The sequence below is a fragment of the Ailuropoda melanoleuca genome, chromosome 10 (assembly GCF_002007445.2).
Source record: "Ailuropoda melanoleuca isolate Jingjing chromosome 10, ASM200744v2, whole genome shotgun sequence".
Classification (NCBI taxonomy): domain Eukaryota; kingdom Metazoa; phylum Chordata; class Mammalia; order Carnivora; family Ursidae; genus Ailuropoda; species Ailuropoda melanoleuca.
Window position 1 is genome coordinate 35976889 of NC_048227.1, and position 26377 is coordinate 36003265.

Below are 26377 nucleotides of genomic sequence, written 5' to 3' on the forward strand. Positions count from 1 at the left end.
ATGGGAGGGCAAGAGGCAAGGGCACCAGTCAGAAAGTACCCAGGTCAGTCTGGTTAGACATGCTGCTGGCTTAAGCCAGGACGCTAACAGCACAAAGAGATGAGACACGGCTGCACTCAGGCTACACTGTGAAGGTGGAGCCAAAAGGACAGTGATGTATTAAAATGTGGTACGATGGCAAGATCACAGGAAAGGATGACTGTACGTTCCTTCTTAACTATGATATAGAGACATGATACTGAGAGGAGAGATACATGAAAATAGATTTGGGGAAAGAGAAAAAATAAATCAAGAAATCTATATAGCATGTGGAGTGTGCACCTGGACAAAGCTCCCCAGGTGATCTGGACACACCTTTCCCCTGTCCACACACCATCTAGCTGAGAAACAACCCATTATTGGAACATAGCCTCTCAGAGGAATGCAATCCCAGTAAGCAGAGAACATGACAGATCACTCAACTTCTACCCAATGGGACAGGGAGATTCTTTACCTAGAGAGATGACAGTCTCATAGTTTTCCCGCATTACATCATTGTAGAGGGCCTCCTGAGTGGGATCCAGTAACTCCCATTCTTCCTGGGAAAAATACATGGCCACGTCTTCAAATGTCAACAAGCTCTAAAGAAGACAATGGGCTTCAGCTCAGTACTTGACACTACAGAGCAGCTCTACCATCTGGCCCATGAACTACATGGCAGGCCAGGCTGAATGATTTAAAGCAGATAATTTTTTAAGTGAGAAGATTGAAAGGAAGGAGGCAAAAGGAATCAGCAACAGAATAGGAGATGCCTAGTTTCTAGAAAGAACACTGGCACACGTGAGCACTTGCAGGGCAATGTAGTTGCTGGGGAGCAGGGAAAGGCGGCTCTCAATAGCTGGATTGCACAGCTCACCTGGGACTCAGGCAAGACGAGCTCAGGGGCCACTGTCCGGTCTTTGGTGATTATCTGCTCAGGAAAGGCTAGGATCTGGTGAGCAGGCACAGCTGTGGGTGGAAAAGAGCCAGAAGAAATTTCTCTTGCTATTGATTATGAACATCCTTAGCTCATTTCTAAATTATAGATAATCCTGATTCTTTCAGTAGAAATGGTACACTTTTGAAACTGTTACGTTACTGACAAGCGGCCTCACCACAAACAAGAATTGAGTATCTACTAACCTCTACAACAGGTTTCACAGTTGACAGTCAGTCTTTGGTTTCATGAATGAAAGCAATAAAAGGATATTTTTTTTCCCTCATGTGTCATAAACTGTTCAAAAATCAGAAGTGTTTAAAACTGCAGAACTTTTTCCAGTGTGCCAGGGATGGAAATGGTGAAGCAGAAATTAACTTGGTGAGTTCAAGAAACAGTAGCATCTTATAGAAGTATGGCTGAACAAGGAAACAAGTGGCAGATGAACAGAGGCCAGATCTTGGATGCTCCTGGATACCTCGGTGTGGAATTTATATTTTATTCTGAATGAGTGAGAAGTCATTGTTAAGATTTTTAAAAAGATATGATGATCAGAGTATTAAAAAACTTTGGCTGTTGCACGGAAAGTAGATTGTGGCAGGCTCCAAGCGCTGGCAGAAGGCGCCAGTTAGAAAGTACTGAGGTGAGCCTGGTTACACACTCCCCTGGATTAGACCAAGATGCTAACAATTCAAGAGGATGAGACATCGTTGGATTCAGATTATACCGTGCACGTGGAGCCAAGAGCAGGATTAGAAGTGGGGTAGGAAAGCAAGATCAGGGTAAAGAATGACTGCAAATTATCTGGCCTGAAATATTGGGTGCCTGGTGCTGCTCTTTATGGAGATGTGAAAAGTAAAAAAACAGATTTGGAGAGGAGGGAGGGAGAAATCAAGAATTTTAGCATCAAGAATGAGCACATGCACTTGGACAAAGCTCCCCAGGTGATCTGGACACACCTTTCCCCTGTCCACACACCATCTAGCTGAGAAACAACCCATTATTGGAACATAGCCTCTCAGAGGAATGCATTCCCAGTAAGGAGAACATGACAGATCACTCAACTTCTACCCAATGGGACAGGGAGATTCTTTACCTAGAGAGATGACAGTCTCATAGTTTTCCCGCATTACATCGTTGTAGAGGGCCTCCTGAGTGGGATCCAGTAACTCCCATTCTTCCTGGGAAAAATACATGGCCACGTCTTCAAATGTCAACAAGCTCTAAAGAAGACAATGGGCTTCAGCTCAGTACTTGACACTACAGAGCAGCTCTACCATCTGGCCCGTGGTAGACCCTGGCACTCCAGGAATTGATAGCACCTTTGTTTTTAAGTAAGGTGGCAAAAAGGAAAGAAGCAAGGGATCATTAACAGCCTAAGAGGTGCCCAGTTCCCCAGGGAGAACACTGGAGCTAATACGCCTGTGAGCTGGGCAGTGTGGGTCCTGGGGAGCAGGGAAAGGCGGTCCTCAACAGCTGGATCGCACAGCTCACCTGGGACTCAGGCAAGATGAGCTCGGGTGCCACTGTCCGGTCTTTGGTGTTTGTCTGCACAGGAAAGGCTAGGATCTGGTGAGCAGGCACAGCTGTAAGTGGAAAAGAGACAGAGAAAATCTCTCTCACTTCTGCCTATAAACATCTTTAGCTCACTTCTGAAATATAGATGATCCCAATTCTTTGGGTAGAGTCGGGACACCCTTGCAAGTGTGTGCAGTTCCCTGAAATGGGTCTTGTCATCATACATAAGAGCCAAGTATCTACTGGTTGCTAGAATAGGTTCCCCAGTTTTTCATGAGTGAATAAAGGAAAGACAAGCTTCTTATTTTCCTGTCATGATGTAAATTGTTCGAAGGCAAAAATTAAACATATTCGAAAATGAAGTACTCAGGATATCCAGTGTAAAATACGAGATGTAGTTTTGTGTTTTGTTTTTTTTTTAATCATTTATTATTTTCCTCCTGGTACAGAAGCGTGTTCACATTCTGTTAATGCTTTCTAAGGAACAGAGTTCATGGGGTTACCACCAAGGTTCTATAGCTAGGACATTTCTGTACCCTAGGCCAGCTCCCAGGTTCACCCACAGCTGGTACTCTACTGCCACCTAGGGGACATCATAATTGCTAACAGGGCTGTGTTTGCCCATCCACATAGCCTGGCATCCAGAAAATGCTCACAATGTTCTGGCCGAACAAATTCCTCTAGCAGCTCCCAATAGAAGGGAATTATTATGATGTGCCTTACCCCTCTCACATACAGACTCAGTTTCTTTTTGAGTATTCCTGTTCAGCTGTTCTTGCAGACCCTGATATGTATTCCAGAATTCTTCATCCTGGGCCATGCCCACTGGCTGGGATTCTGCGGTTTCTCCCAAGACCACTGCCTCCTCTCTCAGCTCTTCGATTGCAACCTAGAAATAATCCCCATCTTTGTTACCACAAAAATCACTTTTCGTTTTGGGGTTGATTGTAAAAGGAAGAAAAAGTGAACAGTCCAGATGGTCAGAAGTGTGTGACACTGATGGAAAGGACAGAAAGACTTAAAGTATCAGGCCACCAATTTTCCACAGAGAGCTACCCACAAAATGCTGAAATATTAGGATAAAAGGGAAAAAAATGTGGCTACTGCTAGTTCTCTGACACAGCAGGCCCAACCCCTCTGCATAGAGACCAGCTTAGATCACTAGCAGGGCTGCGTAGGCCACGTGTTCTCATGCCACTTTGACAGACTTTCTCTCCACTTAGATCCCTCCTTACTATTTTTGTCTCCTCATTTTCTCAAAAGGTTGGAGTTGAATAAAGGAAGTTGTCTCCTCAACCATATTATCCCCATGGACAGGGAGGGTTTTCACAGAACAGGAAAGAAATGGAAGAAAGGGGAAGAAAGTCTGGCTCCAACCTCCCTCCAAAAAATTTTGGCATAAAATATATGCCTACCCTGTTTCTTCCCAATAGGCCTGAAGCCAGTTGGTGTTCTGCCACCTGGTTAAAAACATACTCCCCCCCTAACCAGCAGAGCCAAGGACCAACCATTGAGAACACTTTAGAGGCTCTCACCTAGGAGTCAGAGGACACTATCCCTCAACATCTTTCTTCTCTCCACTACTCTGCTAGGATTTTCAAATCTGTATCCCTTTCTAATGCCTACTTTTCTCTCCCTTTGCATTCTTTCCCCATTATTTGGGTTTTCCTTCTCTTTATTATCTCCACTCAACTTTCATTTTAAGTGTTCTCTCTTTTTCAAGTCCTCCCCTTCCTCTCCAACTCCTTACTGCCTTTTATTGATTTGGAGCTCAAAACCCATGTCCTTGTACAAGCCAAAGTAGACCTACTACCCTCAATTCAGTCTGGCTCTAAAGAGAACAAAAGCAATCTTTCTCAAAGGCCAGGGAGGTATCTGCCAAGGATCTGCAAAACCTGTGGCCTACTGCTGTAGGTTTGTGGTTTCTGGTCCTGCCTTAGATGTCCTACAACAGTACAGTGACCTAATTCACCTTATTTCTCAATTAACTGCCCCCACCCATATCGACCTTCATTCTATTTCATAGAATGTATTCTATTTTATAGAATGTATTAGGAATCCTTCCTCTCACCCCATTCCTCGTGGGACCAGATTCCCTCTGCAAGTGTTCTACCAGGGCCACAGCCTCCTCAATGCTCTGAAGATGGTCCTTCCTTATCCGGCTCTGGGTGTCCCTGGGTAGAATGGTCACAAACTGTTCTAGCACAAGTAGTTCCAAGATCTGCTCTTTTGAGTGGAGCTCTGGCCTCAGCCACTGACGGCATAATTCCTGAAGTTGTCCAACAATTTCACGGGGTCCTGCTGCTTCGTGATAGCAGAAATTCCGGAAGTGCTGGCGACAGCTTTCAGGACTGAGACTGTCCATTTGTGCTGTATACTCCTTACTGGGACTGGAACTCTCTATCACAGGCCCCATGCTTTCCCACAGAACCCTGACCTGAGGGTTCAAACAGTCAGCCACCTTCAGATCTACCATCATGATTCTGCCGCAGGAACAGTTTTACTCCTGTGTTGGACACCCCGCCAACACCACCTGTGGCAAATAAGATCCAGTCAGCTCTGGGACAAAATCAATAAAAGGATCTTCTTTCTAAAACACCGAGAGGAGAAAAAAAGTAACATCAGTAAGAAAGTCACGTGAACTGTACTACCCACTACTCATAACACAAGAAAAATGGAACAGAAAAATCCTGCCTTGCTTTTCTTTTATTTTATTTTTTTAAGATTTTATTTATTTATTTGAGAGAAAGAGAGCGAGGGAGTGAGCAGGGAGCCTGACACACGGCTTCATTCCAGGAACCTGAGATCACGACCTGGCCCAAGGCAGCCAATTAACCCACTGAGCCACCCAGGTGCCCCTACTTTTCTTTTAAAGAATCCACTGCCAGACCCTTTCTTCTTCAATTACCCACTCGAAATAAGGCACAGCTCAGTGATCGGCCAGGGTCCCACGAGCGACGGGCGGCGGCNTTCCCGGGGCTTTCGTCCCGGTCGGGATCGGCGCCCTCCCGAGGACTTGTTCCCTCCTCTGGGCCGCGCGTCCCTCACAACGTTCACGTTTTCCTGGTGAGGTAGGTTGCAGCCGGTGAGACGGGTCCCATTTGTAGTGTCCTTGACAGGGACAGGGAGGCGCAGCTCGGCCAGGGTCCCACGAGCGACGGGCGGCGGCCCCCAGTATGGGATTCCGGTCCCCTGTAGTCTGGCTCCCGCTCGGTCCCCGCTCCGGCATGCTCCCTGGATGATGGAAACCCCCTTTCCATCTTGTGTCCCTTGCAGTCTCTGCTAGAGTTCGTGAACCCTACGTTTCAGGATCCAGGGATTTCGGGTTGTCGGCGTCTCCTCATCAGGATTCTAGCGTCAGCCTTAGCCAGGCAACGGGTTACGTATTAGGTCCACTACGTGCAGGCCGGGCTAGAGTGCACAGGGCATAGTCTTTGCTGCAAAGAATCTGGCCAAAGGACCCGGCACTTTCGTGACCACCAGTAGATAACAGAGGCTAGGAAGAGGGGAGCCCTACGCTGAGCGCTGCGGAGTCCATGGAAGTGGAAGTTGACTTACGGTTGGCGAAATGGTAAAAGACCTTGAACCTGATCTGTCTGCAGCACGGAGTGGGGCCACATCCACGCAGAGGGAAAGCTGGAAAAGACTGGGGTGTGAGAAGATCCGCCATACGTTCTCACTAAGTGTGATTCGGGCTACATTTGGAGGAAGACTGAACAGTGAGAACATAAGTTCTTGTAGCCGTCTCACGGGGTGCGTTGCATGGCAGTGAAGAGACTGCATTTAATAAAGTAAACCTGGAGCATGGCTGGAGGCTTTTTGAGGGAGCTTCTTTCCAGGGCATTTCATCTGGAAGTAAGGTGAAGGTGGGAATGAAAATGGGAGACCAGTAAGTACCAGGCCATTATATTACTTTTGCTTGTAGGTGGGATCCTCTTAGGCTTCTCTGATCCTTTCTCAGTGAAATCAAAGGATTACACAAGGGAGGTAAGAATAAGCATCTGCCTAGGTCACCTGACTAGGTTTCAGAGCAGGGTCATTTCCTTGGAATCCGAGTCAGGTTGAGACTTAGTTTCCTCAAAAAAATCCTATCAGGGCTTCCAGAACCAGAGGACAGTAGTGCTCTTAGCATTGAGATCATCACCATCAGGCCCAAGGCTGACCACATACTTGGAACGTACTAACGTGAATAAATGAAGTTCTGCCAGTGGTGCCCTTGCATGGGACTGACAGGCCTGATTCATGACACGGGTATGGAGGTGGTTGGGGGAGAAAAAGTGGGGAAAGAGACCCCGTGAAAGCAAGAAGAAGGCACAAACTGGTGAAGAGTAAATGAGGGCCAGTAATGATTTTTGTAGTTTGAAGTCTGTGCCAGAGTACCTTTCCCTTGTTGCGGAGCCCACCAACATCCCCCCCAAGACTTTCCTTTTAAAATCATGTTCCCCTGCCTGGGCACTGCTAAAAAAAAATGATAAATGTACAGCCGGGAAGTGATGACAGCAAAGACCTGAAATTTATTCTGAGATACCACACAACTGCCCTAGCAGGCTGAATGTTTTGCTGCATGACTGGCTGAAGTTAGTAATGCTATTGACTAACCAATTCTCTCTTTTCTTTTTCCATTTGTATTAGTTATCACTGAATAATTCCCTTAGTTTTGGCTCCTTTTAGAAAGTTGCTTGATCTTACTGTGTATTTGCTCTGCACTTTATTCACGATCATATTTTCATGATCCTCTTAGTGTTCTGCAAACCATTTGGCATTTCTGGCAACAAATGTTAGAGGAAAACTAGCAGCCTGGGCTCTTTTGGGTTTCTAGATGAGAAGCTTGTGATAATTCTTTGTAGTTGAGGGATGAATGAAAGCCAATTAGGCTCTGCAGTATAGGAGAGGAAAAAAATAAGTGAAATGCCAATCATTTTCCTCATTTCTCTGACATACTTTTCTTTCTTCATAGCACCTGAAATGGATAAAAGTTGCAGTTTTTGTTACTTCTCATGAGTGTGTGTGTCTGGAATAAAAACAATGAAATTAACCTAGAGTAGGACACTTGTAAGAACATGGAATGTCATTGGGCATCACCAGGAGGACCTGCAAGGAATATCTGAGGAATATCAGAAACACTAGTAGAGAAATCTTTTAAATTTCTTCAAGCAGGTGAAAAAGTGAGTATTACTTCAAATTAAGAAACATCTACAGTGAAGAGAAATCGAATAAAGTCTCAAATATAACAAATCTGTTACTTAACATTCTAATGTAAATTTAGAACAAAAAATGAAAGGCCAAATCTTTTAAAAAATGTTTAACTATGGTAAAATATTTTGAAAACTTTTGGATTGATCTTTGAGAACTGCCGTGACTCTGAAACTTGATAATTCCGAAATATGGAAAAGCGTCAGTGAAAAATAACACTTGAGAATACACCAGATGTACAGAAGGAAGAAGCTCCCAGAGTGGAAAAATGCCACTAACAACTGTTTACATAGCGATTACCTTGGTAAACTTAAGAAGTTAAAGCTCAGTCTTTGAGAACGCTACACTGAGTACAGTAGATGTGAGAGTTCTTCAGATGGACGACAGAACCGACTTTCTTTTTCACATAAAGATACTAAACAGCTGTTCGGGAATGCCAGCTCTCCAGACATCCCAATGTCAGAATAGCTTGGACTCTTTATCCAGGTGGATGGCCTGCTGCGCAGGGAACACTACTGACAGAGCACCACCTTGTTTTTCTGGGAGTGAGGTCAAATCCGATCGTTTTGGAAGGGGAGAAACCAGGCTGCATCCCTGCTACCCAAGATTACTCTGTCTATGCCTTTGAGGCTTTCACACTCCCTTCTCAAGCACTGCTTTTTATGTAGACTTCTCTCACCTGGGTTTGTTCTTGTGGACACATATCACCTGTCCTCCTGTTGTCTTTTTCTGTGTTGCATTAGGGAGAGTATGCAGGTATTCCTGTTATTCTTCACTAGTGCTGCTGTTATCTGTCAAGAAGGGAGGAGGAGGATGGGGTTTTGAGAACCAATCAGCCGTATCTTGCAAGAGCAACAGCTAGATAGGGCTTCGGTAGTGGTGGCTTTCTGAGTTCATAAGACCTTCGTCTGTAGACTAGCACTTCAGTCATGACCCTTTATCCCTTGTAGCCCATTACCCTTCTGCTACAAATGCCTGTGCCTTTTGGGGCTTTAAGCTAGTTTTTTTTTTTTGCTTTTAATTTTTTCCAGTTCAGTAAGGCTTTTCCCTCTTTTTCTCCTGTTGGTTGTTTGAAACCAAATTCAGTATGAATAAAAGAGGGAAATATACAACACTGAATTTGGAGGAGAAGATGAAGGTTCTCAGTAGGATTGAAGCTGGACGATCTCTTAGAAATGTAATGGATGAATTTGGAATCAGTAAATCAACATTTTATGACATTAAAAAGAATAAGAAATTGATTTTGGACTTTGTACTGAAGCAGGACATGCCATTAGTAGGGGCTGAGAAGAGAAAGAGGACAACAGGAGCCAAATACGGTGATGTGGATGACGCAGTCTACATGTGGTACCAACAGAAACGCTCAGCTGGCATCCCTGTTAGAGGTGTGGAGCTTCAAGCTGCTGCAGAGAGATTCGCACAGTGTTTTGGGCGAACAGACTTTAAAGCTAGCACTGGTTGGCTTTTTAGATTTCGAAATAGGCACGCAATTGGGAATCGGAAAGTATGTGGGGAACAAGTCCTAAGTTCAGCTTCAGAAAATGTTGAACCATTTCGACAAAAACTGTATATGCTTATCAAAGAGGAGAAACTGAGTCTGGCTCAGCTGTACAGTGGGGATGAGACTGACCTCTTTTGGAAATCAATGCCAGAAAACATTCAGGCAAGCAGAAAAGAGATCTGCCTGCCTGGGAGGAAAATAAACAAAGAACGGTTGTCTGCTCTTTTATGCGCAAATGCAGATGGAACTCATAAGTTAAAGTCAATCATTACTGGAAAATCAAAGCTGCCCAGAAGTGTGAAAGAGGACATAAGTACATTACCTGTGATATATAAGCCTAGTAAAGATGTTTGGTTCACCAGAGAACTGTTTTCAGAATGGTTCTTTCAAAACTTTGTTCCTGAGGTCAGGCATTTTCAACTTAATATTTTAGGATTTCATGAAGAGGATGTCAGGGCCTTGTTACTTCTGGAAAGTTCTCCAGTTCACCCTTCCGCCGAATCACTAACCAGTGAGGATGGTCGAATAAAATGCATGTTCTTTCCCCATAACACTTCAACCTTGATTCAACCAATGAATCAAGGTGTGATCTTGAGCTGCAAACGACTTTATAGGTGGAAGCAACTTGAAAAGAGTCTTGTAATTTTTGAAGAAAGTGATGATGAGCAAGATAAAGGAGAAAAAGGAGTTTCCAAGATTAAAATCTACAATATAAAAAGTGCAATTTTTAACTGGGCAAAGAGTTGGGATGAAGTGAAACAAATAACCATAGCAAATGCATGGGAAAATCTTCTTTACAAAAAGGAACCTGAATATGATCTTCAAGGCTTAGAAGATGGAGATTACAGAGAAATCCTTGAGAAATGTGGGGAATTGGAAACCACACTGGGTGATGATAGGGTGTGGTTCAATGGGGATGATGAAGAAAAGGGCAGCCCCAGAAAAACAAAAAGTGGAATTACAAAGGAAGTTGTTCAGAAAGGAGGAGGAGCTGAAGAGCAAACTGCTGAATTTCAGTTATCTGCTGTCAGAGAGAGTTTGGACTACCTACTTGACTTTGTTGATGCCACACGTGAGTTTCAAAGGTTCCATTTCACACTGAAAGAGATGCAACAAGAAATAATAAAAAAACAGTTCCAAAGTAGAATGCATTCTAGAGTTGGTAGTTTTTTGAAACCTAGGCCTCGTGTTATGAAGGATTCCTTCAGTATGCCTTCAACATCTAGTAACTAGATTTTGTGTTTAAAGATTTCTGTAAATATGATGCAGACCTGTTGTGAACTGTCATTGTTTTTATCAGCTGACCTCATTTTGCATAGCACTGCCCATTTATATACTGTTTATAAAGCATACAATTTAAAAATAAATTTGTTTCTTTAAAGTATAAAAACATTCATTAATCCATTTTTGTTTCTATTTTAGACAAGGATCTGAATAACAAAGAGTTATTGTCCCAGATTATCTAAGGTGGAATGGATGTGGGAAAAGCATTACATTCTATCTCATTCAGAGCATATACAAAGAAACTATATGCTGACTAGTTCTGGTTATTTTTAACAAGATTTTTAAAAAATATATAAAATAAAAAAAATAAAAAGATAAGAATAGATTCAGTTTTCAGTTTAATGGTGTGACGTGCTCTGCTTTCTTAAATCTGTACCACCTACTGTTTCCCCCTCTCTTAATATGCAAGTTACATGCTGATTTCTATAGAAGATATATATTTAAAAGATGAAAAGCACCCAAAATCTACTGACCGATGACAGTTTAACACTTTGTTATATTTTATGTTTTTAAAAAATAGGCAGATTACTTGGTAAATACAACTTTTTATATATTATTGTCTTAACGTGCTTTAGGCCTTGGCATTAATAAAACGTTGGCATTTGTCTTGAGCCCAGGGTAGGATGCATTGTGGAAGAAGTTGATGGGAATGTGAGAGGAATTTACTGGACAGCTCTCCAGTTCCTTTTAATTTAAGTCATTGCATCAAACGCCCCCGCCCTCCGCCCCCTCCTCCCCGCGCCATGGGTAATACACTGCCAGAGTAAAAGAACGGCAGTCACACCCTTTTGAAAAGTATTCACTGATTCTGGAAGCTTCACGTTGCATTTCCGTGCTAGGTACCGAGCCTGGTGTTGGGCATTCAGACCTGGATTGGAAAGAAAAAGAATAGAAACAAACCACCTTTCAATGTGTAAGTGCTAGATGACTGTGGAGAAGGCTTTGGGAGTGTTTGGGGAGCAGGGGAAGTATCTAAGAGGGTCAAAGTGTAACTTCTGAGCTGAGCTTTAAAGTTTAGTGCGGGCAGTGGCAGGGCAGTCCAGGCAAAGAGCTCAGGCTCTTCGATGTGAGAGAGTGTATCTCCCTAGGAAGCTGCAAGGTCCCTGGATGGTTGCTGTAGGGGCAGCTGGCAAAGAAAAGCAGGAAAGACAGGTCCGGGCCAGATTTTCATGCTAGGTCATCCTAGGATTTCAGACATCCGTCTGGGCCCACGTAAAGTTCTGTCGGTTCTACGTCCTAACTGGCTCACCTTTTGTCTCCACTTCTCCCTCCCTGCTGTTCGTGCCCCGGTCCGGCTGTCATCACCCCCTGCTTGGACAACTGCATCAGTCTCCTTTCTTGTCCTCTCTCACCCTGTAATCCCTTCGTGGGCTTCCCATTGCATTTAAGCAAGGACTCCAGGCGTCGGGTCGGGTTGGCCTGCAGGCTCGCCCTTCCCGGCGCTCGAACCGCCCCTTTTCCCGCGGCCACACCACCCAGGTCTGCGCTCGTCCCCTGCTGAACCACGAGAGCCGGGCCCGGTGTAGACCCCGGGTAGGCACATACCTGAGAGACCCGGGAAAGTTTCGGGGAGTGTTGTAGCGCCGCCGGCGTCCGCTGGGGAGGAGGGGAGGGAAGCCTACGGCCACATGTCCCTGCCCAGCCCTGGAGCCAAGAACTGTGCGGAGCGCCCGCCAGTGCGCCGGAGCAGCGGGAGCGTGAGCGGGGACGGGGGAGGGGGAGCGGCCCTAGGAGCGGACGCGGCCGGGCGCAGCTGTAGAGCGCCCGCCAAGCAGGCCAGAGAGGCCAGGACGGGAAAGGCGCGAGTGCCGGGCCGGCCGTGGGACGGGCGCAGCCATAGAGTGTCTACTGGCGGGCTAGAGCGGCCGCGGAGAAGGGGGTGGGCCCGAAGGGCGGTGCGGCCGGGCGCAACCATTGAGTTCCTACCGGTTAGCTAGAGAGGCCAGGGTGGGGAGGCGCCCAGCGCTAGCTGTTCCCGTGGTTCGGGAGCAGAGGCTGCCAGAGGAACCGGTTGGGCGTAGGGTGAGGGGAAGTTTGTCGGGACTTGGCTCTCGAGCGCCCGTCCCGCCACCTCTTGTTCCTCCCCGGGCTCGCGCGGAGCCGTCCTCGATGGGGTAGGAGCGTAGGCGGACGGTCAGACCGTCAGGAAGGTGCCGATATCTTTGGTTCTGGAAATCGTATTTTCAGGACTAGAGCTCCTCCGAGAAACCCAGGCACCTCACTCTCGTTCCGGTGGCTGAACCCCCCCCCCCGAAGAGCGAGAAAGAGTGGGGGTACAGAGGCAAACACGACTCCGCATTATGTCCAAAAACATACCCCAGGATTTGAAAAAGAGTTTTTTCTTTCCCTACCCTTTCTTGCATGCGGAAATCTGACCACCTTCTCAGAGCAGGTTAGGAACCTGGCGTGTCACCAGTTTTTATTTCTGACTACAGCTTCTGGATCATTATAGTGATAAACTGAGGATATTAACTGGAAGATTTGTCCAAATACGCTGGTGTTCTGAGCCATTTTTAATCATTTTCTCATTGTTGAATTTACCTAGACTAATCCCACTGCCTCCTAACAACCTATGTGAGGCATCGCATAGCTCTTCTTCGTAAAAATTACTTGACCAGGAAGTGTTATGTCTCCCTTTCAACAGTGGAAGTCAATTTTAATCATAAGTGTTTGCAAGCTAGATTGAGGGCTAAAAGGATAAATGCACCTCTATTTTTTCTAATAAATGCACTTTTGCTTTAATTAAGCTTAACTATTTTTGAGCTGCTGACACCCAAAGAAGTTAGACCCCTAGTGCTAATAAATTTGCTAGAACTTTTTAATGACTTAGTTGTTTCAAATGTTTGTGAAACATTTACGAAAATTTCAAGTCTTACAGCAGAGGTGGTGGATTCTGCACTTTACAAAATGCTATCAGTTGACAGTAATTCAAACAGTAAACTCTTCTTAAAAGGGCTGGGGGTACAGAAACTTAAATTTCAGATTATGAGATTGAGACCCATAAATCCTTTCAATTCTTAGTGATTTCTGATGTTTTTTTCTGGAGAAAAAAATTGTTTAATACTTTTTTCCAGACTCTGGCCTTACTAGCTTTGTCCTCAGTGACGTCTGGCCCGCTGCTCTTACTCTGCCTCTGCCAGGTGTTTCCACAATGCTTCCATGTGGTACTTACTCTCCATCCAGGAGTCCTTCTGCTGGTCTTCTGTGCTACTTTTGCTCCAAGGACTGTGGCTATTGCTGAGGGTCAGTCCGCATCTCCCAGGTCTCCTTTGTACCCAGCTGGCCTGAGGGGGCAAGGGTCTTTATTGCCCCAGTGTCAGTCTCCCATTGACCTAAAAGCCAGTTGGAGACTTCTGGTTTCTTTTTCAAGGACTAGTGGGTAAAAGTATAAACGTAAAAAGTGTGTGTACGGCATTGAAGTACAAATGTAAAAAAGCACACACTTGGGTCATCCCTTGCAGTGACCTCACGGGACCCTGCAGTAAGGACCTTCAACCTGCTCTCTGATATGACCGCAAAGAAAGAAATCACCATTTGTGCCTGTCAGTAACAGAAATTTCTGCCAGTGTGGTCGGTGGCACAGTGGCAGGTGCTTAGAAGGCAGTCTTGCCAGTATTATCTGCCCACAGATGACACCAATAGATGAGTACTTTCTGTGTGCCAGGGGCTGAACTAAATGTTTTACATGGAATATTCTGTGAAATCGTCTCATTGAAACAGCCAAGAACAGCTTTGCTTGTGAATTTGTTAGAAGGGGAGCTTGACCGGGGTGGGGGGGGGCTTCCTATTGGAAAGATTTTTTCATGCAGGGAGTGAATTTCTGGGGGCGCTCATTGCTCTAGCCTGAAGCTGCAGTCCTCCCAGTAGGAGCAACAGCAGTTGGACCACTATCAGGTCTGCATGGGTGACACTATGGGGGAAAGGGGTGAAAGGGAGGGGTGCTTTCCATTCTCAGGACATTTACAATCCACGTAAGTTGCAGTCTTAACCGAAGAGTGCTTAGTAACATCAACTTGACGTCACCCACACATTTCATGGCATCAGCAGCCACACCAGTCCTGTCCTGCTACTACCATGGTCCTAAATCAATCTCTCAAATCTTCGCCCTCTCGCCTGCCCTTCAAACCCTTACTACCCTGCCCTCTCGTGGAGAAAAGAAGAGAAATAAGAAACTAAGATTTATTTTTTTTAAAGATTTTATTTGCCAGAGAGAGAGAACAAGCAAGCGTGAGAGCACAAGCAGGGGGAGCGGCAGGCAGAGGGAGAGAAACAGGCTCCCTGCCAAGCAAGGAGCCCGATGCGGGTCCTGGAATCATCACTTGAGCTGAAGGGCAGGCGCTTAACCGACTGAGCCACCCAGGTGCCCCAAGAAACAAGATTTTTAAAAACTGGCTCAGAAAACCAAGGACAAACTCATACTACACTGAGGCAGGGCTGAGATAAGACTGATAAGGAAATAGGGGGAGGGGTATGCACAGTTGTTTCCCTCACTTAAAATTACTGTATTTGATAGCAAGTTGCCAGGTAATGTTCCACCTTTTTCTCTCAGGGAACAGTTAGCTATCTTCCTCCAGGGCCAAATCCTGCCTTTTCCTGGCATCAGAATTTCCTACTCCTAGAATGCTCTGTGGTAGTCTACCTCTTTCTCACAGACACACATCCTGGAATTCCTATTCCCGATTCCCCATTCTAAAATACAAAGCTTTCCCCCTAAAAATTTTGCCCTCGCCTGTATCTTCCCTCCATTAACAGGCAATAATTCAGTTATGTCCTGTCTTTGAAGAGCCAGATTTTCCTTCAGCTTTGTCACAGAAAGTAAACATTCTAAACAAAAAATCAAAGACATTTTTACTGCTGTCCACCACTGAAAGGAAAGACGCCTTCTAGGAGACCCTATGACAACACGACCCCAAGCAGCCACTGGGCTTGACCCTTTTGTTACCGCGAAGCAGTCCCAGCCTGGAGCCGGCCAGGGCCACACCCTACCTCAGCCCTCCTCAGCCCTCCTCATCCAAACCTTCTTTGACCAACCACAGAAAAAGCAGGTCCTCTGGCCAAAGCAGACAGGAGACAAATCAACACTGGAGGCCAAGACTAAAGGTCCTCAATGAAGAGTCACACATGCTCATGTTTCCTGAAGATATTTATTACCATCCAAACATATTTTCAACAGGGAAAGGCATGATCCCTAATTTCCCCAGGAGCCACGTTTGCAAAGCCTCCCAGGGAACCTCGCTTTCGCGGAACCCTCTGAAGACCGCAGAGCTCTGTTTCTCTCTTGGACAGAAGTGGGTGAGTCTTCATCTCTGCAATGTCAGCTAATTCAGAATCGGGTTTCCTCTGCCAGTCCCTGCGCTGAACTGCAAACTCCAGTTTACTGTTTCCCTCAGCTCTCTGGTTCCTTTTGGTCTGAGGTGACGTTTATATGCCTGGCCTGTGCATGGGCTCTCCTATCCTAGAGGCGCAGTGGTGGCTGCCATGGACGGCCCCTGGCTTCCCAGCCAGGGCTTTTGGGGGAGCTGCAAGTCACCAACCAGTCTTCTGTGGCCATGAGCTGGTTTCCCAGAATACTTCCTTGGTCCCAGGCCTCAGGAGCCCAAATGCCCCCGCTGAACATTCCAAGTGAGGAAGCAGTAACAAAGTCACACGGATTCCCAAAGTTGTTGGGATAGACAATGGATACTGTAAGGCACCCAAATCACAACCTGGCTAAATATACCAAGGGAGTAGGTGCACCCTGGGACAAGGGACTTCATAGAGAACTCTGCCCTGAACAGGTCACCTCAAAGACTTGTCACCCTCAACAGTTCGGAAAGAATTCCGTTTTAGCTCTACACTAATCCTTTGCTGCCTCTGCACCTCCCTCACAGTGACCCCCACGTGGTTCATCTTTATAATAATTACTTTAAAAACAGATCATTTGGTGGGCTGGGCAAAGAATGCCGGCTCTTAACAGGACCCTCTGAGTATGCCACCTTATCTGGGCCAAAGAGAAATCCCATTGTTTCTATCCCGTGTGAGTTCTCTGGTGACTCATAAGGCGTGAACTCCGAGAAAAGCTCTCTCCACATTCAGAACATTTATAGGGTCTCTCTCCCGTATGGGTTCTCAGATGACGAATCCGATTGGAGCTGTGAGAAAAACTGTCTCCACACTCATGACAGGTATAGGGTTTTTCTCCCGTGTGAATTCTCTGGTGCCTGATTAAGTTTGATCTATGCGAGAAGTTTTCCCCACAAAGGTTACACTTATATGGTTTCTCCCCTGTGTGCGTTCTCTGATGTCTGGTGAGGTGCATGCCCTGCCGGAAGCTTTTCCCACAAGTCAAACATTCAAAGAGTTTTTTCTCTGCCTTGTGGGTTCCATGATTTGTAAGAAAGAGGGTGCTGTCACTCACCGCTTCCCCACACTCAGAGAAGGGGTAAAGCCTCTCTTTCTCGTGAGTTCTTTCGTGTATGACAAGGTGTGAACTGCGAGAGAAACTTTTCCCACACTCGGCACACTTATAAGGTCTCTCTCCTGTGTGAATCCTTTGGTGCCTAAGGAGGTTGGAACTATGAGCAAAGATCTCCCCACACTCGGGGCACTTGTAGGGCTTTTCACCTGTATGTGTCCTCTGGTGCCTGTGAAGGTTTGAGTTGCAAGAGAAGCTTTTTCCACACACGGTACATTGATAGGGTTTCTCACCCGTGTGGGTGCGCTGATGGCGAGTCAGGTGGGTATTCTGACTGAAGCTTTTTCCACATTCCAGGCACTTATGGGCCTCCTCTCCCAAGTGTGCTCTGTGTAGTGACAGAAAGTGTGGGTTCCCACCAAAGATTTCACCACACTCCACACCCATACACAGTCTCTCTGCTGCATGTATTCTCTGGTGCCTAATTAGGTTCGAGTTGTTAGAGAAATTTTTGCCACACAACGGACACAAGTGGAGCTTCCTCGGCTGCAATTCCTTTGGTCGCCCCAGTTCTCTGCAACTTGTGGCCCCCACTAAGGATGGCTCCATCCCTTCCTCTGGGGGAGGCTCCCAGTGCCCTTCTGCCCTGTCCCGAGGCGTTCCCTGCTCAGGACTCCAGGGCACCTCCCCTCTGGCCTGGCCAGGCAGCAGTGCCTGGGGGTGGATGCTCTCAGGGGAAACGGACTGAGCACTTTCTTCCTCGTTCTCAAACTTCTCTTCTCCTGGCAGAGCAACAGAAACCAAACCCCTATGTTATTCCTATACCACAGAAAAGGAAATCCCACATATCTGCTACTCCATGTAGGTCAGAAGGCCAGAAGGGTTGGTTCTGCCTCAGTTTCCCATGTAGACAGTGCACTCTAAGAGGAAAAAGGGTGGGGCCATCTCTCAGGAACCAGTGCTCACTCAGACCAGTCCTGATTTCCCTTGCACAGGCCCCCAATTCCCTCTAAAACTGAAGTTCCAGTTTCTGCCCTGTGGAAATGGGTGGCATGGAGCAGAGCTGGGACTAGGGTGGGCCCCAGGGGTGAATGCCCCCTTGCATTCTGCACCCCGGGATGGAATGGGCAGTGGAGACACAGGAAGCAATGTATCTTCCTAGCAGCAGTGATGGGCTAGCCCTACACCCAAATCCTCAAATGCCTCCCTCCCAACAGCAGGAGGCTAGCTAGAAAGGCTGCTCATCTTCATTCCTTACCTGGAGCTGGGCTTCTGGGACGCAGGCCCTCCTTGCAAGTCTGAACACTGGGATCCCATGGATTTCCTCCTTGTTCCACCTGGGTGCTCAGGGCCTCCTGACTAGGAACCTGAGACTCTGTTTACAATGAAAGAAACAGATTTCTACATCACCATTTTCCTCTACCAGGCAGAAGTAACAAAGATAATCTTGTTCCTGCACTTAGTGGACACAGCCACAGAAGGCACAGTAAGTGTGACAGCAAACACCCGGAAGGTGCACTCGACTGTTCTCAGGAATCACCTCCAGAGAAAGAAACTGGAGGAGGGAGACTATGGCTTTTTTCTTTTTACGCTTTTGTAGTACTTGGGACCTATCATGATGAGAATGTATACTTTTGTAATTAAATCAAACGAACATGATTAGAGTGATCAGTTCTTGAGGAATTAGTTTAGTATTATAAAAGAGCCCTGACTCTCACAGATAAATATAAACTAAAACTGAGTTCCACTAGACAATTCCAGGAGAAAATATAGTATGATGGACAATGAGAAAGAAACCTGGGGCTCTGAGAGGACCGAGGTTAAAACCCAAAAGCACCATTCCTGTGCTATGCTATAACTAACACCTCACTCCAATCCCAGTAAACGTGGACTTTAAACAGTTTAGTTCTAAGAACTTGTGATCCGAACTTCTTTTCCTATGAAGCACTCACTGAAAGCTATGCTCAACTTAGGGCACCAAGCCAGGCCCAATGATGGAGAACCTGGAGAAGGTCCCAATGAAGGGAACCAAACCCAGCAACGACCCCTATGCAGAATTAGTGCAAGTGAGCTGACAGCTGTGCCTCTCTTTACAAACACCTGATGTATGAAAACAAAGTACGTTTCACTTCTACCATGTGGCAATATAGCGATAATCAATAGTAACACACACAGAATTGTTTTACTTTAAGACTTCCCACAACTTTTTATGAGACGTTCCATGCATCCAAAGTTGAAGGAATTATACAATACCTGTACACTCTTCACCCAGACCCAACTATCAGTTTTTTTGTCATATTTCACAAGCTTCATTTTTAATCTCTGCATAATAGTTCAACACATAGATGGATCTTAATTTACTTATCCTGTTTTATACATAAATATCATTTTCAAATTTCCAAAAGGCCTCCCCCCATTCCTGAATTTTTAAGGGCTGGGATAACTGCTAAGTGGGAATATTCCAGTGCCCCCTGATGTTGGGGAAGGGCCTAGAAATACTAATGAAGCATAGAAAATACAAGTGAGGTCAGAAGAATAAGCATCTCAAAATTACAAGGCATCAAGAACTGCCAGAGTGTGTGATGCGGGGGTGGGGGAGGCTGTCAGTGGATTTGATTTGTTCTGCTCTGGGAAGTCCATGAAAGCTCACACTCCCTGCCTTCAGCTCTGGCAGCTGGGGGCCATAAGTTTGCCAACTTTGCCACCTGCCAGATGTTTAATTGATCCTCTTCCAGGGAGCTTTAGAAAAAGGGAGGTCTTCTGGCAAAACTCAGAACTTATGTCCTGGAGGTGAGTGGCTAAGGGAAAGGCCCCTGGTAAGAAACAGCTCAGTCTTCATCCCTGGAAAAGAAGTCCTTACCCAGTGAGTCCACATTCTCATAACTCTCCTGCACCGTGTCCCTGGAGTGGGCCCTCTTACTAGGATCCTGATGCCCCCACTCCTCCTGGGAGATGTACATAGCCACGTCCTCTAAGCTCTCAGGCAACTGAAACAGCACAAGATCTCCTTTAGCCCCTGAGGCACCAAGAACAATTCAAGCAGAGTCATGAGTTATAGGGGCAAAACCCAGGGTGCCAAGGACACATTTCACGGGGAAGAAGGGTGCCAGGCCCACAAGTGAGGTGCACAGGAAATAAAGAAGGCGGGGAGGCTGCGCGTTGTGAGAGAGAAAGGATCCTCTCTGAGAGGCAAAAAGACCCCATCCCCACAAGAGCAACTGCGGGGAAAGGTGCTGGGGGGGAGACAATGGGAACTTCCACATCACCTGGGGCCCAGTCATCTCCTTGTCTTCCATGTTTCCTTCAGCAGGAAAGAGAGAAAGCCAGGGAGCAGACAATGCTGAAGTGACAGAAATCATGATGAGAATGGCATTTGTAATGGGAACCCAAGGATTATTACAACACGGTATCCATTCCCCAACACCCAGTCTCTGCTGAGGATTGTACAGTGACCAAAGGAAGGCAACAGAGGCATAATAAAGCGATATCCAAAATGGTGCGGTGCGGGTACAGAACACCAGTCAATTTTCCTGCTGGTCTGCAGCATTCGAGCCCTCAATCATTCAAAGCTCGAACTGTCTCTGCTGTGCATACTGAAGGGCGTAGAGGTCCCCCTCCCGCCTCCCATCCCCAGAAGAACCCAAGTCACCACTTTTATGTCCTTCACTCCACATCTGGGAACCCTGAGACCAGAAATTCCCTCACCTAGGCACCGTACTCCCCCTGCTGGTGTCAGGCGGCAACCCCGAAGCCCCTCCTCCCTCCCACCTGCCCAGACGACTGTTCCTCACCCCTCTCCTTTACAGCTTGGGGGTCTCTTTTGGGGCTGGGGCCTAGCAGCTCCTGCAGCCTGGGGCCAGGGCTTCGCTCAGTCTCCATTGGCTCCAACTTGAAGCTCGGTGACTCTCGTGCTGTTTCCAGAGGCAAAGGCTCCTCCAAGAGCACTTCTGTTCCCCGCCTATGGTTTGTGACCTGGGAACCAACCCACATCACTCATCATCACAACAGGGCCCGACAGGAAGGTAAATGAGTACAGAATTCTGAGGGCAAGCCTTCGACAGAGAACCACTGGCAATCCTTTTGGATCCAGCAACAGAGGAGGATGGTTTACACTAAAAGCTTTCCTGATGGCCCACGCATGGGAGAAAATAGGAGGGGAGGGCACACCCTCCCTGCACAGCTCTCTGACACACCTGACTTCCTCTTGCCTCCCCCCACTCTTTCTATATACTTCTATTCCTCTCTCCTGCATAAGTTAAACTTGGGTGACCCTGGGGGCAAGTGCCCTCAGAACCTCACTGCCAAACTGTTTTCCTAAATTCAATAGTAACCCGACCTAGCTCTGCAGAGGAGACCAGACTGCCGCACCTAACATAACAACAGCTAAAAGCCATTAAGCGCTATTGGCCAGTAGCACGCTCAAAACTGCATGATGCTCTCCCTGCAACTCTCAAAGCAACCCTAGAAAGATGTTTCACCATTCTCACTTTACCAGTGGCAAATCTGAAGCCCAAAGAGATTAAGTAACTTGCCCAAAGTCACAAAGGTAAGGGGCAGAGTGAGGATTTGAATCCTGCGAATTAACTCCATGGCTCACACTAATGAAGAACCCCTGCCTCCATGTGGAAATAGGGCATTCTTCACGGCTCACTCTTCCTTCCGGGGAAAACCTGGAAAATGAATCTTCCTGACTAAACTATGAAAAAACCCCTTGCCCATATAAAATCTACCTGGGGGACCAAGTAAAGGTACGGAGAGCAGGGCCGCCGCGATGTCCTAGTCCTCGGGGCCAAACAAACCGCAGATAAGACCGCTCTTTCTCTCACCTGTAGTCTCAGCCTCCCAAGCTCTCTCTGCATGTCCTCCACAAGGGCCACCGCTTCCTCGCCGCTCTCCGGATGCAGCTCTTGCACCCTGCTCTGGATCTCCTGGGGCAGGATGGTCAGGAACTGCTCCAATACCAGCAACTCCAGGATTTGCTCCTTGGTACGCAACTCGGGCCGCAGCCACTCATGGCAAAGCTCCTGGAGCCGGCTGAGGGCTTCCCGGGGCCCAGCGGCCTCTTGGAAGCGGAACCGTCTGAAGCGTAAGTGGGAGGCCTCAGGGCTGGGCCCTGGATCTGGCGGGGGCAGCTCCTGACTCCAGGCGCAGTCCTCCTCCAGTTTCACTATCAGAAGCCCTTCCCGGTCTTGGGAGCCCGGGCCCGACGCCATCGTCAGGCCCCGGGAGGGCCTAGGCCCCGAAACCCGCTGCGCCCGCCCGGGAAGGCTCCCCGGGCCCCGCGGCTGCAAGTCCCGGCCAAAGAGCCCAGCCCCAACCCGGGCGCAGCCGGCTCCGGCGCCTTGGCCTCAGTCGATCACGGGCGCCGCCGCGCCAACCCCGGTTCCGTCACCGCCAGGACGCCCCCACTCCCCCCGCCCCAGGGCAGCACCTGAACACCGCGCTTTTACGCTCGTCGCGGTCTCACGCAAGACTAGGCGCTCGGCTTCACGCCGGAAGTCCCTGCGCGCGTTAGGCGGCCACAGCCAACGGCGCAGCCTCGGGACCAACTTCCGGGTCACGATCCGCGAACTCTAGCGCCCATTGGGTCAGGTCTCGCCACAGACTCACCGCCGACCAACCAGAAGGGAAGATTTGCCTGCAGAGGCGGGACAACCGACGGGCCAATTGGAGACGAGAGGCGGGGCAGGTAAGTTCAGTGGAAAACAAGCCTAAGGATGGCGTGACCGGTGGGCTACTGGATCAGAATTCCCCGGAAAGCTTGCTAAAGTGAAAACCCCTGAGCCACGCAAAATCCAGTGCATCAGTGTCGGGGGGGGGATGCGGGGAGTGATGGCAATCTGAATTGTTAACAAGCTCTTCCCCCAGAGACAAGTTTGAGAACCACTGTCCCGATTTAAGGGCAGTCACCTCCCGGTCTGGTTACGGCAGGAGAGGGTCCCCTGGCCCCAACTGCCTTGGAAGTACGCAAGCTAGGGTCCTATTCGGCGCCCGGGGAGGGCTGAAAGCGTGCGGACCCGCCGGGGTCAGCGTCGCCGCGGGGCTTGCCGGGAAACGTAGTCTGTGGCGCCGCCTGCACCCCGCCCCTGCGCCCGAGCCCGCGGCAGGTAGCCGGCGGTGGGGAGCTACGCGCCGCCGCCGTGCGGCCCGCGGGTTGCTGACTCGGCCTCGCTCCTGGAGGCTGGACGTCCCCAAGGGCTCCTGGGGACCCGGGACGTGCCGCTTATTGTCCACCAGTACGAGGGCAGGATCGTTACTCAGCTCCCTACTAGGTCCTAGGTCTTGTGATGAAGGCTGTGAGGTTCACTGCGAGGGGCGAACGGAAGGAAACCCCAAGAGTCGCCTCAACAACTCCCTTTCCTCCAGCGACATTCAAGACCGTGGACTCAGGAAATGGAGGCGTCGTAGGAGTGAATCGTGACAACCAGTAACCTTTTATTAAGCGCCTGCCTGATGCAGCTGGACGCTGACAGCACACTAAACTGTGGGACGGAGACGCTATTATCATCCCTGTGTAACGAATAACAGCCCCGAGTGTCAGTTAACGCTCTGTTCAGGATCACACAGCTAGTCTGTCGCTAAAGTTCAAGGCTGCCATAATAGTAAAGGGTTATGTGAGGACAGAGAGGCCGGCTTTGGACGACTGGGTGTAAAGAGTCCTTAGTATTTTGGCTTTTTCTTGTGCCGCTCGAGGGAAAGAGGTGCACGGCTGTTGTGGCAAATGTGCCTCAGCAGCCGCAGAGCACGCGGGCAGGTATAGGTCCATTTCAGAAACCCTTGTTGAGACATGTGACCTCAGAGTCCTCTAAAGCCATTTTCATGTTTTCGACATATTTCAGGAGACTACAGATTCTAACCTAATAACCACTTCGCCTGCATTTACTACGTTATCTCAAACAAGTTCTTTAATCTCACTAATCCCCAAACTTCAGTTCTCTCATCTGTTTTGAGGGAATAAAACTATCGCCACCTTGTAACATTGGGTGAGGATTAAATGAGCTAACGTGCAGGACGCTTAGAATGGCACCTGGCACCTAGATGAACTCAATGTAATACTAGCTGTCACTAATGCACAAAATTCCCGAAGGCTCACCCTATCTCACAGAAAAGCCACTTGGATTTTTATTGCAGGATGTGGGACATGGGAATGTTTGTAAAACTACACATACTTTGAGATGGAAAAGAATGAATCATCTGCTATTTAAGTTTAGGGTTTTGTAAAAGATTTTATTTAGTTGACAGAGCACAAACGGGGGAGCAGCAGAGGAAGAGACAGAGGGAAAGGCAGAAGCAGGCTCTCACTGACCAGGGAGCCATGCCGGGCTCAATCCCAGAACCCTGGGATTATGACCGGAGCCGAAGGCAGACACCCAACTGACTGAGCCACCCAGGCACCCCTAAGTAAAGGTTATTAATGGGGACTTGAAGCTAAATGGACTAAGTTATTCAAAATTACTGGTAATATCCCTCCATTTCGTTGAGGTCTGTCTATATTCAGACAGAGAAAATAGCTGGAATATTACAGGGAGTAGGGGTTACAGGCTAGTAGACCTGCAGAGGCTCATTTGGGGCAGGAGTTCTTAACCTAGTGTCCATGAAGTTATAGAGCAGCACTGTCCAGTAGAACTTACTGCGATGGTAAAATGTGGCTTGTGTTCCTAAGTGCCACCTGGTGGCTACTGTACTGGCTACTCTGGGGGTCACAATAGTCGGATTTGGAGATCTTGTAACTTTTGATACGGTATGCAGAACTGCATGTACCTGTGTATTTACTAGGAAGCAGACCCATGCCTTTCATCAAGTTCTCAAAATCACGAAAAAGATTAAGAACCACTATTTTAGGGATGCCTGGGTGGCTTGGTTGTTAAGCATTTGCCTTTGGCTCAGGGCTTGATCCTGGAGTCCTGGGATTGAGACCCACATCAGGCTCCTCTGCTGGCAGCCTGCTTCTTTGTCTCCCACTCCCCTTGCTTGTGTTCCCTAGCTCGCTGGCTGCCTCTCTCTCTCTCTCAAATAAATAAAATCTTTTAAAAAATTAAAAAAAAAACCACTATTTTAGGTCTTTGGTGAAAAGTGTTCAGGGAAGTGAATATGCCCTCTGGCGACCATTATTGATTCTGCTTTCTCATATTTTCTTGTCCTCAGCTGTCAGTGGCTCCCTGACTATTATAACAGAGAAAAACAAATTTGAATGTCAGATAAAGAACCCCTATTAATCCTGGCCTTAGCTGTTATGGTCACTAGATTCTGTCTCTGGAGCTGCTTTCAGTCCTTACCTAGGTCTTACAGATTCCCCTGCACTCAAGTGGGGCAGTTGTCTGTGTGTGGTCTTCAAACCAGTATTTGATGAAATACACAGCGTTAAGACTCTCTGGTCTGTGCTCTTTGGTGAGGTAGCAAATAAGCAGCTCCTATCAGTCTGAAATGTGGCTTTCCCTGCCTCTCACCTAAGCATACCCCGGCCTCCAGGCTTCTGCCACCCTAAGCCTTTGCTATCTGCCACTCTTCCCAGCTTTGGTTTCATCCCACTTTACTGGACTACACATTTCCCGGGACCTATGGCTCAGGGTTTGGCTTTATATGTATGAAATTACTCTTTGATCTTACTCTTAGCATTGAAATCCAATTATAAACAAAATATTGACATTAAATGGCATTTCATTTGAAATGCATCTTATTTTTATTAATCTGAAACATGTTGCCTTTCTCCATGAACATGATAAGGCATTTTGCTCCACTTCCTATATTTTGATAAATGTTCTAGAATTTAAGTTCTAGAATTTAAGTTTTCCTTCAGATTAACATTAACCAAACTAACTTGCTAATATTGTTTGGTAATGTTAATATTTAAACATTTTTCTCATGTCTATTCCTCATATTTAAACACAATTCTCATATTTAAACATTTCCTCATGTTTCCTCCTTGGATCATAAACCACCATTTACCAACCCACACTTTACTGCAGAGCAGTAAATTTTGTCAGGGGTAAGGAGGGGCAGGAAGGGACACAGAAAGAGATTGCAAGCTATAGCTGCTCTCAGCAAGGAAAGCAGTGGTAGAACATAGCAGGGAACTGAGATGAACACAATTTTACTAGCTGTCTTTCGATTGCCCGAAACTCTGTTAGATAGTTGTTTCAGTTAACTTCAAGATAATCCACGTCTAGGCTTCAGCTCAAAGAAACATATAAAGACAGCCTTTTCTGGTCACCACCAACCAAGTTCAGATATCAATTTTTATTTGAAAGTCTCTTAACTGAGGGGCGCCTGGGTGGCTCAGTTGTTAAGCATCTGCCTTCGGCTCGGGGCGTGATCCCAGGGTTCTGGGATCGAGCCCCACGTCGGGCTCCCTGCTCCACTGAGAAGCCTGCTTCTTCCTCTCCCACTCCCCCTGCTTGTGTTCCCTCTCTCGCTGGCTGTCTCTCTCTGTCAAATAAATAAATAAAATATTAAAAAAAAAAACAAGAAAGTCTCTTAACTGAAATTAATCCAGGACACAGTTCCCAAACTCCTACTTTTACCTCTCTCTCTC

General features: G+C 47.3%; 2 protein-coding genes across 6 annotated transcripts in view; both read right to left on the minus strand.

Annotated features, from left to right (window-relative positions):
• Positions 1-8: 8 nt before the first annotated feature.
• LOC100478502 (zinc finger protein 75D) lies at positions 9-5415 on the minus strand. 3 transcript variants are annotated; one of them, XM_034670506.1, is made up of 6 exons: positions 4545-5415; positions 3197-3362; positions 2450-2541; positions 2052-2136; positions 896-987; positions 9-620 (listed from the first exon to the last, which is right to left on the minus strand). In XM_034670506.1, exons 1-6 carry the CDS (start codon positions 4950-4952, stop codon positions 465-467), a joined length of 999 nt encoding a protein of 332 aa, XP_034526397.1. In that variant the 5' UTR covers positions 4953-5415; the 3' UTR covers positions 9-464. The 3 variants fall into 3 exon arrangements, with proteins under 3 accessions (XP_034526397.1, XP_034526396.1, XP_034526394.1); XM_034670505.1 differs by having other exon boundaries at positions 9-578; positions 2052-2178; positions 4545-5414; XM_034670503.1 differs by having other exon boundaries at positions 2052-2178; positions 4545-5413.
• A 10161-nt stretch (positions 5416-15576) lies between these two features.
• ZNF263 (zinc finger protein 263) overlaps positions 15577-26377 on the minus strand; it is a 35215-nt gene continuing 24414 nt past the window's right edge. Inside the window, exons 2-8 of one of the 3 annotated variants that reach the window (XM_034670500.1) lie at positions 22277-22483; positions 21672-21924; positions 20637-20817; positions 20112-20185; positions 19706-19832; positions 18104-18220; positions 15577-17627 (exon numbers count right to left, since the gene is read on the minus strand). In XM_034670500.1, coding sequence (XP_034526391.1) covers positions 16459-17627; positions 18104-18220; positions 19706-19832; positions 20112-20185; positions 20637-20817; positions 21672-21704 — 1701 coding nt within the window. In that variant the 5' untranslated portion in view covers positions 21705-21924; positions 22277-22483 and the 3' untranslated portion in view covers positions 15577-16458. Of the gene's footprint in view, positions 17628-18103; positions 18221-19705; positions 19833-20111; positions 20186-20636; positions 20818-21671; positions 22484-26377 lie in introns of all 3 variants that reach the window. The other 2 variants (XM_002924895.4, XM_011231919.3) reach the window with 2 other exon arrangements.